The sequence below is a fragment of the Polypterus senegalus genome, chromosome 3 (genome assembly GCF_016835505.1).
Source record: "Polypterus senegalus isolate Bchr_013 chromosome 3, ASM1683550v1, whole genome shotgun sequence".
NCBI classification, from domain to species: Eukaryota; Metazoa; Chordata; class Cladistia; order Polypteriformes; family Polypteridae; genus Polypterus; species Polypterus senegalus.
The window spans coordinates 161,952,760-161,974,124 of NC_053156.1; the positions used below are offsets into that span (position 1 = coordinate 161,952,760).

Genomic DNA, 21,365 nt, shown 5'->3' on the forward strand with positions numbered 1-21,365 from the left:
ATATTAATATTCCTGCTCTTTTCATCAGATATGTTAATGTTGCATGATATTAAATTCTATACTTTCTGTGCTTTGTGCCAGCAGTCAGAAAAGAACACTGTGTAAGAATAAACAGCATAAAGTAAGTTTGAGGCACTTTTCAAAACACTTCCACATAAATATTTCCAAGCTTTCATACTTACCTTCAATGTCTTAAGCTCACTATCAAAAGCACGTGCCAGTTCCAACATCATAGCACATGGCACAGCTGAATCTGTGGCTCCTACAAATTCTCTGCCATGCCACTGTGGAGGAAAGTACTTGGAGTCATAGTGGCAGGCGAGTACAAGACGCCGTCGGGCTGATGGATTCAAAGTGCTGATTATGTTTGAAAATGTTTTAAGCCCATATGGTGTATAATCCTGGAATCTGTCCTCTTCTGTGGTCCACCCTGCACCCAGTGAACTCAAAGAATTTAAAATATGCTGGAAAAGAAACAGTTAAAGAAAAAACAAACAAATAATCAATTAAAAATATGGTGAAAGTAAGAATATCCAAATGTGGCAAAATAAAATCTATAAAATATGAAAATAAATGAACACCACTATAAGTCATACAAGTTTATCCTAGCATTTCCTGAATAATTTATCACAAAGTGTTATATCAAAAATGGACAGGGTATTGTTATGGAAAAATCCCATTAAACTGGAAAGCTTGAAAACATTTTTAAAAATATATGTGATTCACAGGCCACGGAAATACTTTGAATAGCATTATTTGACATGAATAAATTCCTTCTTAGAATGGTTGTACACAAATAAGCTTGCTATTTTGTGTGATTTACAGTATCTGTAGCAAAACATATCTCTCTATTATAAAAAAAATCCTTTGGAATGAATGACTAATAGGCGATATGTGATCTTCACATTAAGATCACGAAAGACAAATAAAAGAGCTGGGAGGCAAAAGAGAATGGGCAAAAAAGACCCCCAAAAAAACAGTAGTGTAAAGGGAAGCAGCACACACAGATACAGGTGTCTCAGTACACATCACTGAATGTACAAGAATCTGTGGACCCGCAACAGTTAAAGCAATGACAAGTTTAATTTCAAAGAAAACACAATTCGGTCAGGTGTATATTTATGATGCTGAAGAAGCGATCACAACACGAGCAGCAGAGACACAAAGTAGGAAAAAGGACAGTGCGACAGCAGCCCCCCCCAGTGCGTGAGCAGCATTATACGTCCTGCAAGAAAGAATTTAACCACGCCCAGGGCCGTGAATAAAGGACAAGTATTGTTTTTACAATGTCACACGAGACCAGGCAGTGAGCCATCATTTAAAACAAGTCCACAGACATCTAACCTAGCAGTTGTTGGATTGCATCTGTCAGACAAGCATCATGTGCTCCCAGCTCTTAAAACAACGACGAAACAAGCAAAACGTGCAGCTCGCCAGCAGCAAGAAGTCAGCAGATGATGCAACGGCATATCCTTAGCATGCGTTCAGCCGCCAGTCCTCTTCACAACGCGAGCAGCATTATACGTTTGGCGAGGAAAAAATGTAACCACGCATGGGGCCGAAAAGTATTGTTTTTACAAAAGTTTTTAAAGTAAAAGTGAAAATAATGCATATGTAACAATTCCCAAGAAAATAACAATCTCTTTAAATTGTACATTGCCTGCCTAAGGTAAAGTCATCCCTGATGGAGGATTGCAGGAATCATGGGAAAGAGGGGTACTTTCATCGGATTAGCGTTATTTCAGATGTGGAATGGCTAAATGGTAGAGACAGCTTGATGAATGAGGTCTCCAGAACTCTAAACAAATCCAAATCATGTTATGTGATATCATCTAAAGTGAAATTCTACTCTGTACTTCTAGAATTTTTATACTATACTGTGAATTTATTCTGTTCTATGTATTGTACTGTATTGTATTGACCCCCTTCTTTTTGACACTCACTGCATGCCCAACCTACCTGGAAAGGGGACTCTCTTTGAACTGCGTTTCCCAAGGTTTCTTCGATTTTTTCCCTACAATGGTTTTTTTTTGGAGTTTTATCTGGTCTTCTTAGAGGGTCAAGGCTGGGGGACTGTCAGGATGCAGGGCCTGCAGTGTTCTCCCTAGCGTCTTTTAGCCGGGCGCTCCGCCCGACTAATTTAGTTGAGCGCCTGGCTGTTATCTGTGACATTGTGAGATGACAGCCGCAGATCTGCAGGCACAGGTAGATTTAATGATCTGCAGTGATGGCAACGGATGAGTGGGCGGGTGGGCAAATACTGCTAAAGCTAATAGCGGGTGTCGAGGCGGAGCAGAGTTCACAAACAAAGAGTATGGGGAGGTGGGGTTTCGAGAGCGGGCTGTACATGGTAATAGCGGGGGTGTAGCAGCTTAATACAGTTGCAAGGAGTATGGAGAGGTGGGCGGGCGAGAGGGGTCTGTACATGCTAATAGCGGGAGCGAAGTGGCAGTTCACAAGTAAAGAGGATGTGGAGTTGGGCGGGCAAGAGGAGGTCTGATAAAATAAAAAAAAAGTCTAGTGAAACCAGCCTGTCAGATATCAGAAAAAAGGCGTCAGAAAGTGATATCTCTGTTCTCAGCGTCAGTGCAGTCTGTATAGTGCGGCTGAGCGTACATCAGCTCTCTTCTTGTAAAGTACATAGCAAACCAATATATGCACATACAGTTGTTTAAGCATTAGGTGTGTTCTATGTGCAAAAATCCTTGTAGCACTCACTGTGGTTCCTGTTTAAAGTGACCCCATCTGCCGTTCTTATTTTTGCTCATATTTGGACCTGCGTCCATATTGCAAAAAGTGTGCAGAAACCCTTGCAGCACACACTGTGTCCTGAGCAAACGTTTGCTGAGGGTTTTGTACGGAAGCGTATTAGGGCCACAGTGAAGGAAATAAATACGGACAAAGTGAAGAAAAAAACTATGTCGAGATGTTGACTTTATTCTCGACATTTCCACTTTAATCTTGACGCTTATGATGAGAATAAAGTCGACATGTTGCTACATAACTTATGACGGGGGTTAGAGAAAATCTAGTAAATTAAACATTCATTTTAAGATGAAGTTTAGTTTACGATGTTCTACTTTAATGACAAACTACAAGAATAAAGTCAACATGTCGAATTTAATCTCGAGATAAACAGCGAGAATAAAGTAGAAATGTCGAGAATAAAGTGGAAATGTCAACTTTATTCTTGACATAAACATTGAGATTAAAGAGGAAATGTCAACTTTATTCTCGACATAAGTGTCGAGATTAAAGTGGAAATGTCGAGAATGCGTACCTGCCATAGTGCAACTGTGAATTGAATATCCAACAGGCTCTTCCTTTCCCACTCAAAAGTCTTATTCATAGGTACTTTAAATTTTTTTTAAATGTTTTACCAACATGAGCAAAAGAAGTGTTCAGAAAACAACACTGCTGAATTATTTCAGAAAAGAGACGTCACAAACTAATGAAGGTGCGGTGTCAACTCTTCATGTGGCAATTTCAGACAAAGACATTGCAGAGGCTGGTCCATCAGGGGTCTCTTCAGCACACACTGTACCAATTGATAAATCTAAGAACCGCTTATCCGGCATAAACAAACAATGGTTTAAAGATTTTGATTGGCTAATGTTCAAAGAAAATGTTATGTAGTGCTCATTGTGCATGAAATACTCAAACAATGTTGGAGGTGTTACTCTGGATAAACGTGCCATACACAATAATTCGAAAAGAAAGCTTGGTGGACCATGAAAAAAGTAAAACACACATTGAGTCTTCTGCTGACCTTTTAATCGGTCAAATTGAAAGATCTGTATCTGTGTTAAATAACTTACAGAGAGATGCCTTTGTGGGAGCTTTAAGATCCATGCATTGTTTAGCAAAAAATGAGTTGGCACATATAACATTGTTTGGAAAGCTGTTGGAACACTGTAAAGAAATAGGTTGTTCCTTTTTACATCTCAATGTTGGTAAAAATGCACATTACACCTCTGAAAGAATAATGCAAGAGCTGCTGGATGTCTTAGCATCAGAAATAAAAACATACTGAAAAATATACACACAAAAAAGTTTTTCAGTATTCTGTGTGATGAAACCACAGATATCTCAGATGTAAAATAATTAATTATTTACATTAAATATGTTTGGCAGGTGACTAAAGAGGTCAGAGTTAGTTTTGTATCAACCCGCAATGTGATGGATGGAAAAAGCGGAGACTATAACTAACACACTGAGTGAGACTATGGACACTCTAGGCTTGAAAACTGCTAATCTGGTTGGACTAGGGTCAGATTGAGTGGCTGTTATGATTGGGAAACAGAAAGTTGTGGCAAAACTGCTTAGAAATAAAACATCTGGACTCTTGGTCAACTGCCACTGTGTAAAACCACCGATTGGCCCTTACAAGTGCCCAAGCAGCAGCTGCTGTACCTTATTTAACAAAACTGAACATCTTAAGGCTATAGTAGCTATTCTATTTCTTCCAAAATTCTTCAGTTAGGATGGCTGGTTTAACGGAAATTCAAAATATTCTGAGCATTCCCCAGATTAAGCTGAAAATGGCCAGTGACACTAGATGGCTGTCTGATAACTTTGCAGTACAGTCACTACAACAGTGTATGAGTGATCTCCTTGGAGGGCCCAGATCCTGGGAACTCTGATTATGGGAAAGCTTCAGACAACTGGGCCTCTAGGAAGAAAAGAAGAATAAATATTTAAGTGAAGACACCTTCTGCATATGCAAGTTGGCTTTGAAGAATATTTTTAAATTTTTCTTCATTAGGTTCCCTATACTTTTTTTCAATGTTTTTATTTTTCTTCCCGACAGCGACAATACTTGTGCCTCTTGGTTTATGTCATAAAAATTGTTATTTAAAATTTTTGTTAAAAAATATTCTTTCACAAGTGTCAAACCTTAAAAAAGGAAGTCATATTGAGCTTTGGATAATTGTTAATAATAATTAACTAATAAAAATAGTGCACATTTAATTTTCCACACCGCCAAATTTTCCTGTCCCGCCCCACCCGGCTACTTTTTCTTGCCACCCGGCAAATATTTCTGGGGAGAACACTGGCCTATTAAAGCCTATTGCGGCACTTCTTGTGTGATTTTTGGCTATAGAAAAAATAAATTGTATTGTATATCCGGTAAACCAAACACGGGGTGGGCAAGCGAAGCAAGCAGGGGGCAGTAGTCTGATATAAAGAAAAACACCTTAAATGGGGCCACAGAAAAGGAAATACCCCCACTAACACATAAAGCATATACACAAAAATGCCATTTTGCATTTAAAGGCTAAAATAAGATGAAATCATGAAGCAAATGGTTGGTATTGACATAAGCAGCCTTGAATGCAGGTATAGTTTTTATATATTAAAATTTTATTTAGTTATACAATGACTTAAATATGAACATTTATATTTATTTATAATTTTGTCAGTCTAATTATAAAGAGAACAGTCTAATGCACATAATTTAAGTTCACAATGGGTTTGTAAATCTGAAAATTGAAAGGTTCACAGTGTAAATATTCATCAGCAAAAGATAACCACACCCCGGGACCATGTGCAGGATTAAGCGGGCTTGACAATGATAGGCTATGTTAAGCTTTAGTATATTTAATGGTTTTATTATATATTCACAAAACAAATACTGGAAAGTACTTTTACAGTTTTTTGTTTTCTAACAATCTTCCTAAAAGGCAGAGAAGATACATATGAGAAAAATCCCTAAAAAAAAAACCTGCGAATAAAAAAAGTAAAATTATAGTACTATTGCATATTCAATGATCAAATATTTCTGGCAAATAAACTCTACTAAAATGTAAAAATAATACAATATACTACTAACTTTGCCTTTGGTATGTCTATGGTCAGAGTTTAGAAAAGGCTTACAGGGGTAGTAGAGAGGGGCCCGACCTGTAGAAGGCCCCAAAATTAGGGTTAATTTGCTGTTTTTGACAGCAAATTTGTTTGCTGAATAGTACCTTAAAATCTGCCACGTGGCTTAGGCAAACTTTTCATCCCAATGCTTCATGATTCTTTACAAAGGTACTGTGACATGTGTCTTGCTTTTCTGGGTAATTCTAATGTTATTTTTAGAAAACCAATGTTATTTTTACATTCCTTGAAGTGCAGAACCGATAAGTGGATAGATAAGTACTGAAAATTTATTGTGGAAAGGCTAAAAAAATTAAGACTGCTAATTTTTAACAATAATGCTGATCCCTTGCTTCATAGGCTTTTAGTAGTGATAGGAGCTTGGGAGACACGAGAAAGAGATTTAGGAATCAGAGTACTGTGCTATACTATTGTGATTATGTTTTCCGGAGTTGTTTGTTGTGGTTAGCACTGCTGCAGGTCACATTCTTGGCCATGATAATTGATTTAACATAGTTAGCAGACAATTCCCTGGATGCTTTCCTTTCGTCAAACTCATAAGCCTCTTCCCAAACACAGATGTTGCTTTCAGGCTGCACCTGACATTGCCTGCCAGTACAAGTGGTGAGTAATCTTTCTTCAAACTGAGGCTAGTCGTAAATAGGCTTAGATCTACAATGGAAAGACCTGATCTGATAAAGGACTTTGCTGCAAAGAGATCCAGAAAAGTACATTTTTGGAAAGCAAGCACTTATCTGAGTTAATTTACAGAATAGCCTATGCAGTGTTGTAGGCATTTACAGTGGGGTTCTATAGTTAATTTTCAAAGCTTGGTTTGTGATGGTTACTGGTCGTCTGAGCAGCGATGGCTTATTAAAGATACTAGCTTTGATTCAGCATATTTTGTTTCTCATAATTGCTGACAGTAAATACATATTTTTTCTGTTTTTCAGATTTTTGATGTTCATTTTAAAACTAAGACTCTTTAATGGTCATTTATTTTACTCTGTGTGACAGTGAAACCTTAGAATTGATGTAGATAGGCCCCACCCTCCTTAATCCGGCCCTGGGTATATCTAAAAATAAACACTGCTCCTTAATGACCTACGCAACTGGTTATTTTACAATTGTGTTCTTCAAAGGAAATGCTTTTATCATATTGCAGATTAATAAGGCTTGATGTTATTCAGGTTTCAACCAATACTTTCTAACAGAGTATATTTTTAGAGAAAAAAGATACAGACCTGTCTCACAGCATGACTGCCCATGGAGCCTGGGTACCTTGGTACCAAGATGGGTTGCAGGTCCTTCTGCCACATTCGGGAAATGTCTGTCAATGTAACAGTATGTCGTAGGTCTCTTGTACTTAGAGGTCTTGCTTTATGGTACAACTATAAAACAAATATACATATGAAAATTAAGTCTATACCAAGAAATAGCCAAAATGCAATTACATTCATTTCTGTGAGGTTATTTAACTAGGCTCAATGTATTTAGAAAATTCATGTGAATTCACATCCAAAAATAGTACTCAATTTTCATATGATTTTTTGCACTTAAGACAAAAAATCTTTAATCTGCAACCAAAATAAAAGTCAGAACAGAATCAAATGACATCTGCAAGACTGAAATGTTCTTCTTTGCAAATATATAACATTAATTTGTATATATTTACATTTACATCGTTTGAAGTACTTTAGCACATTACATTTTTAAATAGGGCAACACGGTGGGGTATCTCACAGTTCCAGCTGAATCGGTCCGACTTCTAACTAAATTGCTGTCTGACGGAACTTTGTTTTTTTATAAATGTTAAAGCAGCTGAACACGTGCAAGTTAAGTAATTGGTAACTCTAAACTGCTCTATTGGGTTATTATGAAAGAGGTCAAGCTCCATTTCTGCCTTGCTCACACTATTGCCATGGTAGACTGCAGTAGCATTGCAAACATAAATTAATTTGATTTGTATCAGGAGGTAAGGTAAATGAGTTAATATTTTAATAATGGCAATCATTTACTTTCAATGTAGCCCCCCTATCACATCTGTAAGTTTCAATTTGTAATTGCAATTAATGTGCATAATTAATCACATTAAAATAGGAGTTCAGAAACAGATTTGAGGATATGTAACACAGGTGGTTGCAGTCAGTTAAAATATAAAAGTCTTGTTACACGAGAAAGCTGAGGTTCATTATGTTAGGATTTTATCTGAAATAGAATTGTTAAACTATTAGGCTCTCATTTTGCATATTCCAAATTGAATTTTTATGGACTTTAATCATGATATAGCTTTCCTTCATGCCATTTTTGCATGACTTAAATTTGATGAAAGGATATTTTCTCTCAATTATCCATGGTTCAATATAAGGTATATCCAGAACTAACAGTAGTTCTTATGTACTTGTGGATTTCACAGTGTTATTCATCTCTAAAAACACCCAAAATAGCTTTCAGGAAACAAAAGTGAAAGAGACATCAAAGAGCAACACAAAGAAATAAAGTGTACTTAAGTGGATATTTACTACCTCAGAAATGAGAAAGGCTATGTCCTACAAGGTACCTTCAATGATCTATTATTAATTGGTGGTAGCTGCATCAGGTGAAAGAACTCCAAAAAGGCATATCATAGTGGTGCTCTAATTAATTAGCTGCCAATCAAAATGGGCTGATTTTCACCCCAAATGACTCAGTCAGTGACTGGTAAATTAGCTGATAGCAAAAGATTTTTTTTGGTATCTGCTTTTCTAGTTTTACATTAATTTAGTCGTACAGCTCCTTTACACAAAGTATTATGGTAGCTGAGGAAATGCATGTATTGTTTTGCAGCCAGAACATCCTGTAAACAGAGAGTAGCCAGGCAAACTTTAGAAGTGAGAGAGGACCAAAATCTATACTAATAAAAGGCAAAGCCCTCACTGACTGACTGACTGACTGACTTACTCACTCATCACTAATTCTCCAACTTCCCATGTAGTAGAAAGCTGAAATTTGGCAGGCTTATTCCTTACAGCTTACTTACAAAAGTTAAGCCGGTTTCATTTTGAAATTCTACACGTAACGGTCATAACGGTCCACAACGTCCGCCATGTTAAACTTTCTTATTTATGGCCCCATCTTCACAAAATTTGGTAGGCGGCTTCCCTGTGCTAACCGAAACCGATGTACTTACTTATTTCGATGGTATGACACCACTGTCGGCCGCCATATTGAACTTTCCAACGTCACCAATTTTCAAACTTCCTGTGTAGGTAGAAGGCTAACCCCATCTTCACGAAATTTGGTAGGTGGCTTCCCTTCGCTAACCAAAACCGATGTACATACTTATTTCGGTGGTATGACGCCACTGTCAGCCACCATATTGAATTTTCCAGACGTCACTAATTCTCCAACTTCCCGTGTAGGTAGAAGGCTGAAATTTGGCAGGCCCATTCCTTACAGCTTACTTACAAAAGTTAAGCAGGTTTCATTTCGAAATTCTACGCGTAACGGTCATAACGGTCAACAACGTCCGCCATATTGAACTTTCTTATTCATGGCCCCATCTTCACGAAATTTTGTAGGTGGCTTCCCTTCGCTAACTGAAACCAATGTACATACTTATTTCGGTGGTATGATGCCACTGTCAGCCGCCATATTGAACTTTCCAACGTCACTAATTCTCCAACTTCCCGTGTAGGTAGAAGGCTGAAATTTGGTACTTATTTCGGTGGTATGATGCCACTGTCGGCCGCCATATGGAACTTTTAACGGAAACCGATGTACGTACTTATTTCGTTGGTATGACACCACTGTTGGCCGCCATATTAAACTTTTCAACGTCACTAATTCTCCAACTTCCCGTGTAGGTAGAAGGCTGAAATTTGGCAGGCTCATTCCTTACAGCTTACTTACAACAGTTAAGCAGGTTTCATTTCAAAATTCTACGAGTAACGGTCAACAACGTCCGCAATGTTGAACTTACTTATTTATGGCCCCATCTTCTCGAAATTTGGTAGGCGGCTTCCCTGCACTAACCAAAACCAATGTACGTACTTATTTCGGTGGTATGATACCACTGTCGGCCTTATTGAACTTTTCAACAGTCTTTGTTACTTATGGGCCCATCTTCAAGAAATTTGGTACACGGGTTCCCAACGCTAACTGAATCCTACTTACGTACATATATACGTTATGAATAAAGCGCTATATAAAGCGCCCAACCCGGCACAGATTCACACTGAGGCACGTGTAAATTGAATAGAAATCTTTTTATTTTTTCTTCACCCGTGGGCGCACGTCTTCCCCGTGTCCCACAGGCCCAACACAGTCCCAAACACTTAAACAGTTCAAATACTCTTCCCCTGTGGGGCACGTCTTCCCTGTGAACCCCACAGGTATAACACAGTCCCAAAGCACCTTACTTTACACACAGCAATCCTTCCACTGGCACCACCACTTCTCCTCTCAGGCAACCTCGTCCTCTTCCTCCCGATTCTGGCTCAGAGTGGTGGTTGCTGGCTCCTTTATGGCCCTTCCGGGAGTGCTCCTGTTGCTTGTTCACCTGTTCCCAATTGCACTCCCGTGTGGGCCTGATGATTAAACCAGCTGGGCTTAATTATCTGTCTCGTTCCCTGGCGGCCATCCTGGGTCCCCACAGGGTTGGGGAGAACTCCATTTCCCATGAAACCCTGCGGGAAACTGAGGCATCATCAACCAGGGAGGCTGCCACCAAGCGTCCCGGGGGAGGCACTGAGAAGTCCATGGCTGCTCCCCCGGACCATATACAGCAGGGTTGTCCCGACCGGGCATGGGACCCGGCTGTCCATTACAATGTCCATAGCCTGCACCTCGGTCACTGTGTGAGGTGGCGTTGGGTCCCCCATCCCAACGCCTCCCACGTTGTTGGCCGCCTGCCTATATAAGACCTTCCTTCGCTCCGGTCTCTACATTCCCTTCCTTGCTTCGCCACGGGATTCATGTCTTCCTACTGATAACTACAGCCTTTTTGTTTAATCCACGGCTTCTCCGCTGTTTTATTGTTTGTTTATTACAATTATAGTTATTGTATAGGTATTTTACACTTACTTTACATTGTTCAGCTACCCATTTCCTTTTTCATTCCAACCCCCATTACCATGTCTATCGAGATGATCACTATCAATCAAAGAACTGTCACTTACCGAGTGGTTTCCATGCCTGGAGATGGCACCTACCTTATCCATTCTCTTTGTTACATATTGCACGGCCATATCAGGCTCACTCTTGATATCCGGAGGAACATTGTGTCTTATGTATTGAATGACTGGGACAGGTTCAAGGTGTGGACTGATGACGGTACAGGAGATAATTATACTACACAGGAGCACTAGAAGAGTGAAATTCTTAAGCCCTTCACCTATGGTTCTGCATGTGAGTTGATGGCTGCCGCTGAATTGTTTGGTTGTTGCTTTCAAGTGTACCGAAATGGCCAAATATTTTACACCTTTCGACAACCGCCAATGTCTCTTAAACATCTTAGATTCACAGGTGACAATTTCAGTAGTGGACACTTTGATGTTTATGAATGTTTAAACTCTCAAAAGCTGGATGTGAAGTTATCGATGAAACTGGTTGTATACTTACAACGCTTGACAGATGCCGAATGTCACTTCAACACAAGTCCTGCAAACACTGTCGTAATTGAAACAAACCATGAAACTCAAACCGATTATGACAGCAGCAATCCAAGCTGTGAGATTTGAAACAAGATTACTGTTCACATGGCCAACTGTAAGTTGCATGCTTAAGAGTAAGCTCAGCGCACAGCTTGGTCATGTTACAACCGGAGGGCTGAACTGAGAACGTGGTATACAAAGAGATCCTTAACAAATAATTATTGGCATATTTTCCCTCAGTTTAAAAAGGTTAAATTTTCTTCTTAATAAAAATTTTAATGCAGTACTTTGCCGCTGCGAAGCGCGGGTATTTTGTTAGTAAGGAATAAACTGAGAAGAAGAAATTTGAGGAGTTATTCAGTGCATGGAGAGGAACAAGAGATGTTGCCCAGCTGAATTTGGAGCAGAAGAAAATAAATTAAATAAGCTGCTTTAATGAGTTCAGAATGTTTATTTTTGTCCTTTAAAACAGACACTTCTTTTCTGTGTCTGGATGGTTACCAAACTTGTGTTTAATACATCGCTCACATGTTTAATTAGAAAAAAATAAATGAAGAATTTGCTCTCATTTCTTAATAAATAATAGGATTGTCAGTGTAAGAGCCAAATTTGTGTATTTCGTTTTGTTAATAAAAAACCAACCGGTAAAACTAGTGGTCTACAATTTAATTGTAAAGGTTAATGAGGTTAATGATAAAGGTTAATGTAAAGGTTAATGAGGGACATACTGTAAGGCTTCCTGTGTGGTAGCACTTTGAGTAGTGAGAAAAGTACTATATAAATATAATGAATTATTATTATTATTGTTATGATGATTATTATTATACACTTCTGGTTATTCAGGAACTTAGTGTAAAATCTTGATCAACCAATTCTAGCAACATGAAATTAGTGATTGATAGTGGTCCTAAAAACACCAGATTTATGCATCATTATTATTTCAGATAGAAACTAGATGCTAACTAGATGAAATAACAGTTAATGACTTATCCCAATCAAGTAAAGTGCTTTGATTACAATGTCTACTGTAGAAATGAAAGGCAAGTTAGTCCCTGAAAAAGAAAGAAAAAAGTTAGCTGCCTACAAAGATAGGTTGCTGTTTCCAACACATACCCAGATTTGCTTATCTTCTAATATTATTGTAAATTTTACTTGATGCTTATAAAGTGCTGTGAGATGGTGTTCACAATGGAACTGTTCTAGAAAAATAAAAATTGTTATATTTTATGTTTTTTATTCATTTATATAACTGTTGTAAATCGTTCATTTAATTGTTTTTAAATGATTCCTTATACAAATCATTTTTCTTGTATTTTACCAGGAACTCAAAAAGTATTCTTCACACACCCCACATACAGATGTGAGCCATCATATGTTAATTAAGACCTGTTTATTTCAAAGATACTTTGTAAAGCTGAAAAAAGTAAAATGGACTCTTTAAAAAGCATTTTAGGTTACTTAAGGATAATAAAGATAATTATACTATTTCATATACTGTTATATTACACATTATAAACATTGAATAAGGAGGAACTCTTAACTATTTTGAATGATGTATAATTATTACAGCTGTAGAACTCTGCATCTGAGGCATTGCTTTACTCCTCTTTGAAACATTTTATCTGGCTCAAGAGAAAATAAGACAAGGGTATAATACCTGAAACGATATATTTTATTGATTTAAAAATTACATTCTCTTCTGGAATTTTATACCAAAAGACAGTGCTTATAGTCAAAGACTTCAAATTCACAGCTGCTGAAATTGAAAATCAAAACGGTTTCAGGTTTTTCAGATGTACTACCACTTGCTTATCAAAAGTAATTTGATTTTTTTTAAGTTTATGAATGCTGGAGGAACATTCACAGCATAAACTGTAGATTATCACTGTGGATTAATGTTTAATTATTACTGACATGCTTATTTTATTCCATGGAAAATACAATTTCTAATTTGTATTCCTGTTCATGTTGTTTATGTCTAAATTGCCACTAGCTATATAGCAAAATCCAATAATTTCAATGTATAAACTTTTCTTTATTATATGCATATTAAAATAGCCATGTTCACACATTATAAAAGGACCAAAAGCAGGTCAAGTTTTAAAATTAAACAGCATTACATAAGTATTAAAATATCCACATACATGGTGTGCATTAAATAACACAGGGAGATCAAGTTATAAAATTAACTGGCTAGCACTGCATTTTTCCAATTTCTATTTATTCAAAACAAATGTACCCCATAAAGTAACATCTGAATTCATTATGTGTTACAAAAAATATTTGCAATGTTAGTATTTTATTTCATAATTTAAAAGTACCTGCTTTTGATGAATTTGCCTCAAAGCTAACAAATTTGAACTAAATTAAAAAAAAAGTTGCACAAAAAATATTTGTTTGTGCACAGAGCCTGCCAAAAATATGTGAGAACTTTGTATCTGGAATCTGTTTAAGAAATCTTTGTACAAACCTATAGTGTAGTTTCTTGACCATTGACAGTCAGTCATTTTCCAACCTGCTATATCCCAACACTGCTGGAGCCAATCCCAGCCAGCATTGGGTGCAAGGCATGAACAAATCCCAGGCAGGGCGCCAGCCCACCACAGGGCACACACAGACACACACTAGGGACAATTTAGGATTGCCAATGCACCTAACCTGCATGTCTTTGGACTGTGGGAGGAAACCCACGCAGACCCGGGTAGAACATGCAAACTCCACGCAGGGAGGACCTGGGAAGCAAACCCAGGTCTCCTTACTGCGAGGCAGCAACACTACCAATGCGCCACCATGCTGCCTCTTGAGCATTGTTTTCCTTTATAAAACCTGTTTTGTGAGCATTTAAAGAAAATTCATTGACTTAATTCACCCTGTTAACTTAGCTTTTTGGTGTTGTTATGATGCCTGCAGTCTATGCTTACACAGTTGTCAGTACAATAACTATCTTAAACTAGTGCAATGAGTGCTAAATGTCTTGGTACCATTTGTCAGAACAGAGGAGGGAAAAAAGAGGCTGTGCATAATTCATTCCTTGTTAATAAACACAATTCAAACAATAATGAGTAGCCATAGTAGTTCTACCAGACAGATTATTTAGTGAGTTAATATAAAAAGATAATTTTAGTCACTTTTCTGATTTAAGAAACAGCTAAAAAGATAAAAGAGAAAAATGAAGCTCTAGCAAAGGCTATATTTTGTTACATTTATGTCTGCAGGTAAAATTATTTCATTTTAATCATATATTACTAAGCAGGGACAGTCAGGTCCACAAATATTTGGACAGTGACACAGTTTTCAGAATTTTGGCACTGTACACCACCACAATGGATACAAAACAAATCAATCATTATGTGACTGAAGTATAAACTTTCAGCTTTAATTCAAGGGGTTTAACGAAAATATTGTATGAGCTTTTTAGAAAAAGGCAGACATTTTTATACATGGTCCCCATATTTTCAGGGGCTCAAAAACATATGGACATTTGACTGACAAGCAGCCCCACAGCCAGGTTGGGAACAGTTTCCTCATTATTGCATTATCCATCAAGCAGGTAAAAGGTCTGGAGTTGATTCCAAGTATGGAATTTGCATTTGGAAGCTGTCACTGTGAACTCTCAATATGGAGTCAAAATACTTGTGGACCTGGCTATACATGTATTTTTAAAACATAAATGTAACAGGATGCCTGGTCAGCAAAATTATGTTTAAAAATGTATCATACTGTGAACCCAAAATCAAGGTATGCTTCATATTATAGATATCTGTGTATTGTTACAGCGGAACTAAATACAGAGCAAATACAGTTTAATAAGAACACAGTTAAGAGTGATAAACTCGGTTAATAAAGCTAATGTAAACCAACAGATAAGATTTTGCCTTTAAAAGGAGAAAATGAAGTCAATAGATCTAATAACTTCAGTGTGGTACAGTGGTACCTTGGTATACGTCTGCTTTGGAATATGTCCAACTGGGTATACGTCTTGTTTGAACGCTAAAAATTTTGCTTGGTATACGACCTTTGTTTGGAATACAACTCGTGTGCTAGAACACCACGCGCTACCCTTGTTTACCCCTCTTAAGACAAAGCAACGACTGCACACGAGCGTCAGTACACCAATTGCTAGCATTCAGTGAACAACCTGCGTGCTGCCCTTGTTTACCTCTTTCGAGACAAAGCCAAGACTGCCCACGAGCGTCAGTACGCCAGTGGCTAGCATTCAATGAACAACCTGCGCTATAACTCATATGTGAATATTCACATGATTTTGTGTTTTTTTTCGTGTAAATTTGAATTGATTGTTGAAAAGTATGAAGGTGGCATGCATATCTGGGACTTGGCTGCTGCATACTGTATGCCGAGAACGACGGTATCTACTATTGTGAAAAACAAAGATGTTATTAAAAAGTAAAGTGAGGTTAAATTTTCATTTATTTCATTTGATTGCTTTTGTATTTATGAATTTAAATATTAATCAGTGTTTCAATTATTTTATACAACCCCATCAATGTATAATGTGCCAAAAACAATAGGATTTTTTTCATGTGAACGGATTAATCATTTTTCCTTTATTTCTTATGGGAAAAATTTGTTTGCTATACGTCCTGTTTGGTATAAGTCAAAGGATCTGGAACGGATTAAGGATGTACAGTGATCCCTCGCTATATCACGCTTCGACTTTTGCGGCTACACTCTATCGCGGATTTTAAATGTAAGTATAACTAAATATATATCACAGATTTTACGCTGGTTCACGGATTTCTGCGGACAATGGGCCTTTTAATTTATGGTACATGCTTCCTCAGTTTGTTTGCCCAGTTGATTTCATAGAAGGGACGCTATTGGTGGATGGCTTAGAAGCTACCCAATCAGAGCATGTATTATGTATTAAATAAAACTCCTCAATGATATGCGATGTGCTTCCCGAGCGGTGCTTGATTGTTTGCTTTTCTCGGTATTTCTCACTCTCTCTGACGTTCTCTGCTCCTGATGGAGTGAGCAGAGGGTCTGTTTGCACAGAGGCTGTTTGCCTAGAAGATACGGACGCTATTCTAAAAATGCTGAAAGACTACCTTCACATTGCTCCCTTCTGTTGCGGCTGCTTTATCACGGTGCGCATACTTAAAAGACCAACAGCACGTACTGATTTTTTGATTGTTTGCTTTTCACTCGCGCTGCGCGCTCTCTCTCTCTGACGTTCTCTGCTCCCGACGGCGCTCCTTTGAAGAGAAGATATGTTTGCATTCTTTTAATTGTGAGGAAGAACTGTCATCTCTGTCTTGTCATGGAGCACAGTTTAAACTTTTGACTAAAGGGTGTTATTTCATGTCTAGAAGGCTCTAATAATGTTAACAGTGTGGGAGAGTTTATAAGGGCTTAAAATATATAAAAATAACCATACAAACATATAGTTTCTACTTCGCGGATTTTCACCTTTTGGAACGCAACCCCTGCGATCGAGGAGGGATTACTGTATACCGAGGTAACACTGTAATTCCAAATCTGAATGCAACAGAAGTAAAGACTATCAACAATGGAAATTACAATGAAGCAAGAAAAAGTATGTGAATCCTTTGGAAATAACATTTCTGTTATCTGTGTCTACCATATGTAAAACATTGAACCAACATGGTGTCCATGGCAGGAAAACAAGAAGAAAGCTAATGCTCTCCAAAAAGACCGTCACTATATTCCTGAAGTTTTCCAAAGACCACCCTGGCACTCCACAGTGCTATTGCAAAAATGTTTTGTGGATTAATGAAATAAAGTTTGAATTGTTCAGGAAGAATGCAAAGTAGTACATATGGTGTAAAAAGGGTACCACATACCAACATGAAATCATCATCCGAGTGGTGAAGTACAGTGGAGGGAGCATCGTGTTTAGTGGCAGCTTTACTGCCTTGGGGCCTGGACAGCTTGCCATCATTGAAAAAAAAAATCCAAGTTTATCAGGGTATCCTACATTATACTGTAATGGCGAGGTGGTTGTCAGCAGAAGCTCAATAGAAGTTGCGAGATGCAGCATTACAATGACACTAAAAGTCAATGAAAACCTACTACAGAATGGCTTCAGTAAAAAAATACCACCTTTTGGAATGGCTCAGTCACAACTCAAATCTTAACCCAACATACATGATGTGGAATGACTTTAAATCCTATGGACGAACTGCAGCAGTCTTATATGGAAGAATGCTGGCAGATTATTATGTTATTTTTTTCAGACTGTTCAGTATAACATTAGTTAGTAACAGCACAGCAGTGAGACACCATGAAGCTAGGTTGAAATATTTCCATCAGGTTATTCAAAATCAAGTAAAAGTAAGTTGAGATTCAATGACACGTTAATGGATTTGAAAAAAAAAACTGATTACTAACATTTTTAATTTTAGTACTTTATTTTATTCTAAGTAATTTAATTTTTAATGTGAAAATGTAACATTACTCGCTTGCATACTTAATGTTTTTGCATTAACAGTTAAAGTAGAAATCAGTTATTATCCCCTCAAACCCTAGGGGCCTCAAGTATAAAAGGTGCATACATACAAAAATGTTGCGTACGCCTGTTTCCACGCTCACATCGCGATGTATAAAAACTAAACTTGGCATAAAGCCACGTACATTTTCACACCTGCTCAATCCCTGGCGTACGCAAGTTCTCCGCTCTGTTTTATAAATGGGAGGCATCCAGGTTCAAAGCAGTGCTATTGTTCCAGTGTGGTTTCCCTTTCTTTTTTAGATCCGCATCCCTGACGTGGATTTATCAACCAAACAACCAAACCAAATTTTGTTTATTAGTTTAAGACATCTGATTGTAATTAACCTGTAACAATATAATGGTCCACGGAATGGTCAAACTATTCCAAATACCATAGCTACTTTAGTGTTATTACTCGCAGTGCACCACTCTGAGTATTTATCCCACTGTATCTGAGTGTGGAATCACAGCTCTACAGCAGCTGATTGGAAAGAGGCACAATCTATTCGAACTGCTCCCATACACTATAAACTAACTATAAACACACTCAATCAGTCCATCAAGTGCTCCTGGTAGAACTGTTTGTACTTATAAGTACAATTACCTCACGGTAAACTTGTGATACAGTCATAATATTGAACAAACTGGCCCACTTCATAAAGCATGTATTTACATATGATGACGACTGACTTCTAAGTTGATTTAGATAGATTTCGAAGCACTATCTTCTTGGAGCTCTTGATATACAGTGGTGTGAAAAACTATTTGCCCTCTTCCTGATTTCTTATTCTTTTGCATGTTTGTCACACAAAATGTTCCCGATCATCAAACACATTTAACCATTAGTCAAATATAGCACAAGTAAACACAAAATGCAGTTTTTAAATGATAGTTTTTATTATTTAGGGAGAAAAAAAAATCCAAACCTACATGGCCCTGTGTGAAAAAGTAATTGCCCCCTGAACCTAATAACTGGTTGGGCCACCCTTAGCAGCAATAACTGCAATCAAGCGTTTGCGATAACTTGCAATGAGTCTTTTACAGCGCTCTGGAGGAATTTTGGCCCACTCATCTTTGCAGAATTGTTGTAATTCAGCTTTATTTGAGGGTTTTCTAGCATGAACCGCCTTTTTAAGGTCATGCCATAGCATCTCAATTGGATTCAGGTCAGGACTTTGACTAGGCCACTCCAAAGTCTTCATTTTGTTTTTCTTCAGCCATTCAGAGGTGGATTTGCTGGTGTGTTTTGGGTCATTGTCCTGTTGCAGCACCCAAGATCGCTTCAGCTTGAGTTGACGAACAGATGGCCAGACATTCTCCTTCAGGATTTTTTGGTAGACAGTAGAATTCATGGTTCCATCTATCACAGCAAGCCTTCCAGGTCCTGAAGCAGCAAAACAACCCCAGACCATCACACTACCACCACCATATTTTATTGTTGGTATGATGTTCTTTTTCTGAAATGCTGTGTTCCTTTTACCCCAGATGTAACGAGACATTTGCCTTCCAAAAAGTTCAACTTTTGTCTCATCAGTCCACAAGGTATTTTCCCAAAAGTCTTGGCAATCATTGAGATGTTTCTTAGCAAAATTGAGACGAGCCCTAATGTTCTTTTGCTTAACAGTGGTTTGCGTCTTGGAAATCTGCCATGCAGGCCGTTTTGCCCAGTCTCTTTCTTATGGTGGAGTCGTGAACACTGACCTTAATTGAGGCAAGTGAGGCCTGCAGTTCTTTAGACGTTGTCCTGGGGTCTTTTGTGACCTCTCGGATGAGTCGTCTCTGTGCTCTTCGGGTAATTTTGGTCGGCCGGCCACTCCTGGGAAGGTTCACCACTGTTCCATGTTTTTGCCATTTGTGGATAATGGCTCTCACTGTGGTTCGCTGGAGTCCCAAAGCTTTAGAAATGGCTTTATAACCTTTACCAGACTGATAGATCTCAATTACTTCTGTTCTCATTTGTTCCGGAATTTCTTTGGATCTTGGCATGATGTCTAGCTTTTGAGGTGCTTTTGGTCTACTTCTCTGTGTCAGGCAGCTCTTATTTAAGTGATTTCTTGATTGAAACAAGTGTGGCAGTAATCAGGCCTGGGGGTGGCTACGGAAATTGAACTCAGGTGTGATACACCACAGTTAGGTTATTTTTAACAAGGGGCAATTACTTTTCACACAGGGCCATGTAGGTTTGGATTTTTTTCTCCCTAAATAATAAAAACCATCCTTTAAAAACTGCATTTTGTGTTTACTTGTATTATATTTGACTAATGGTTAAATGTGTTTGATGATCAGAAACATTTTGTGTGACAAACATGCAAAAGAATAAGAAATCAGAAAGGGGGCAAATAGTTTTTCACACCACTGTAATTTTTAAGATGAAATGCAGAAAAGTATGTTTATTACATTATACAGATACAATTTTAACATCACTTAAATAATATATATTATTAATGATTAAACATGTGAGGACACAGTGGACAGTGATAGCGATGAGCTGGCGCCCCGTTCAGGGATTGTACCAGCCTCAAGCTGTATGCTTGCTGTGACTGGCATGAACCTGGATGGATAAAATAATTAAACATGTACTACGAAGATATTTCAATTTTTCCTAAAAGTTATGAAGAATCGGAGTTCTCAGCTTACAGATGGCTTTACATCTATTACAGAGCTGATTGTGTGGCAATTAGTTACTTGGAGAAAGAAAAGTAAGGAAAAGAATTAGGCACGTTTGAAAGAGACAGTAATGCTGCAATAAATTATTTAATCGAAGGTCGCGCATGGCGCAACAAGCATCTTGCGGAAGGCTGGATCAATCTCTGGACAGGGCGCCAGTTCATCATTATCACTGCGCCACCGTGTTCCCATGTTTAATACATGCTTTAATTCCTATCATCATGAAAACGATATCAAGTGTACATCTTAATATTTAAACTGTTCAGCGAGCTGTGATTTAATGAATGTAATGTATCCTGTGTCCTGTTGGAGGAAAAGAAAGCCCATTTAAGAAGCACGTAGTGATTCACACACATAGAGAACACAGAAGAACATATACAGAACAAAGCATTTAACATGCTACTTTAGTTAAGATGGGATTTGAGAAACTAGTAAATTAAATGCTTTTAAGATGAAGTTTATGACGTTCTACAGTACTTTAATGACAAAATAAGCTATGTGATTAAAGTGAAATTTTGACATTAAAGTTTACATTTCGAGCTTTTTTTCCCCACTGTGCCCTTATTTTTTTCTTTTCTCTGTACCCTAATAAGCTTCCATATGACACTCAGATGGTGGGCTATGATTCGCATTTCCACGGCGACTTTGATATCCGACAACTTCTTTTTTTATTTTGGGCACTGTGCGACTTTGTGAACTTCAGCTTTCGAGTTTCTTCAACACTTTATGTC

General features: G+C 37.9%; 1 protein-coding gene across 1 annotated transcript in view; it reads right to left on the reverse strand.

Moving 5' to 3' along the window:
• LOC120525670 (glutaminyl-peptide cyclotransferase) overlaps positions 1-21,365 on the reverse strand; it is a 70,006-nt gene that overhangs the window by 28,695 nt on the left and 19,946 nt on the right. Inside the window, exons 2-3 of the mRNA XM_039748170.1 lie at positions 7,107-7,253; positions 183-464 (exon numbers count right to left, since the gene is read on the reverse strand). Of these exons, the coding sequence (XP_039604104.1) occupies positions 183-464; positions 7,107-7,253 (429 nt within the window). The remainder of the gene's footprint in view (positions 1-182; positions 465-7,106; positions 7,254-21,365) is intronic.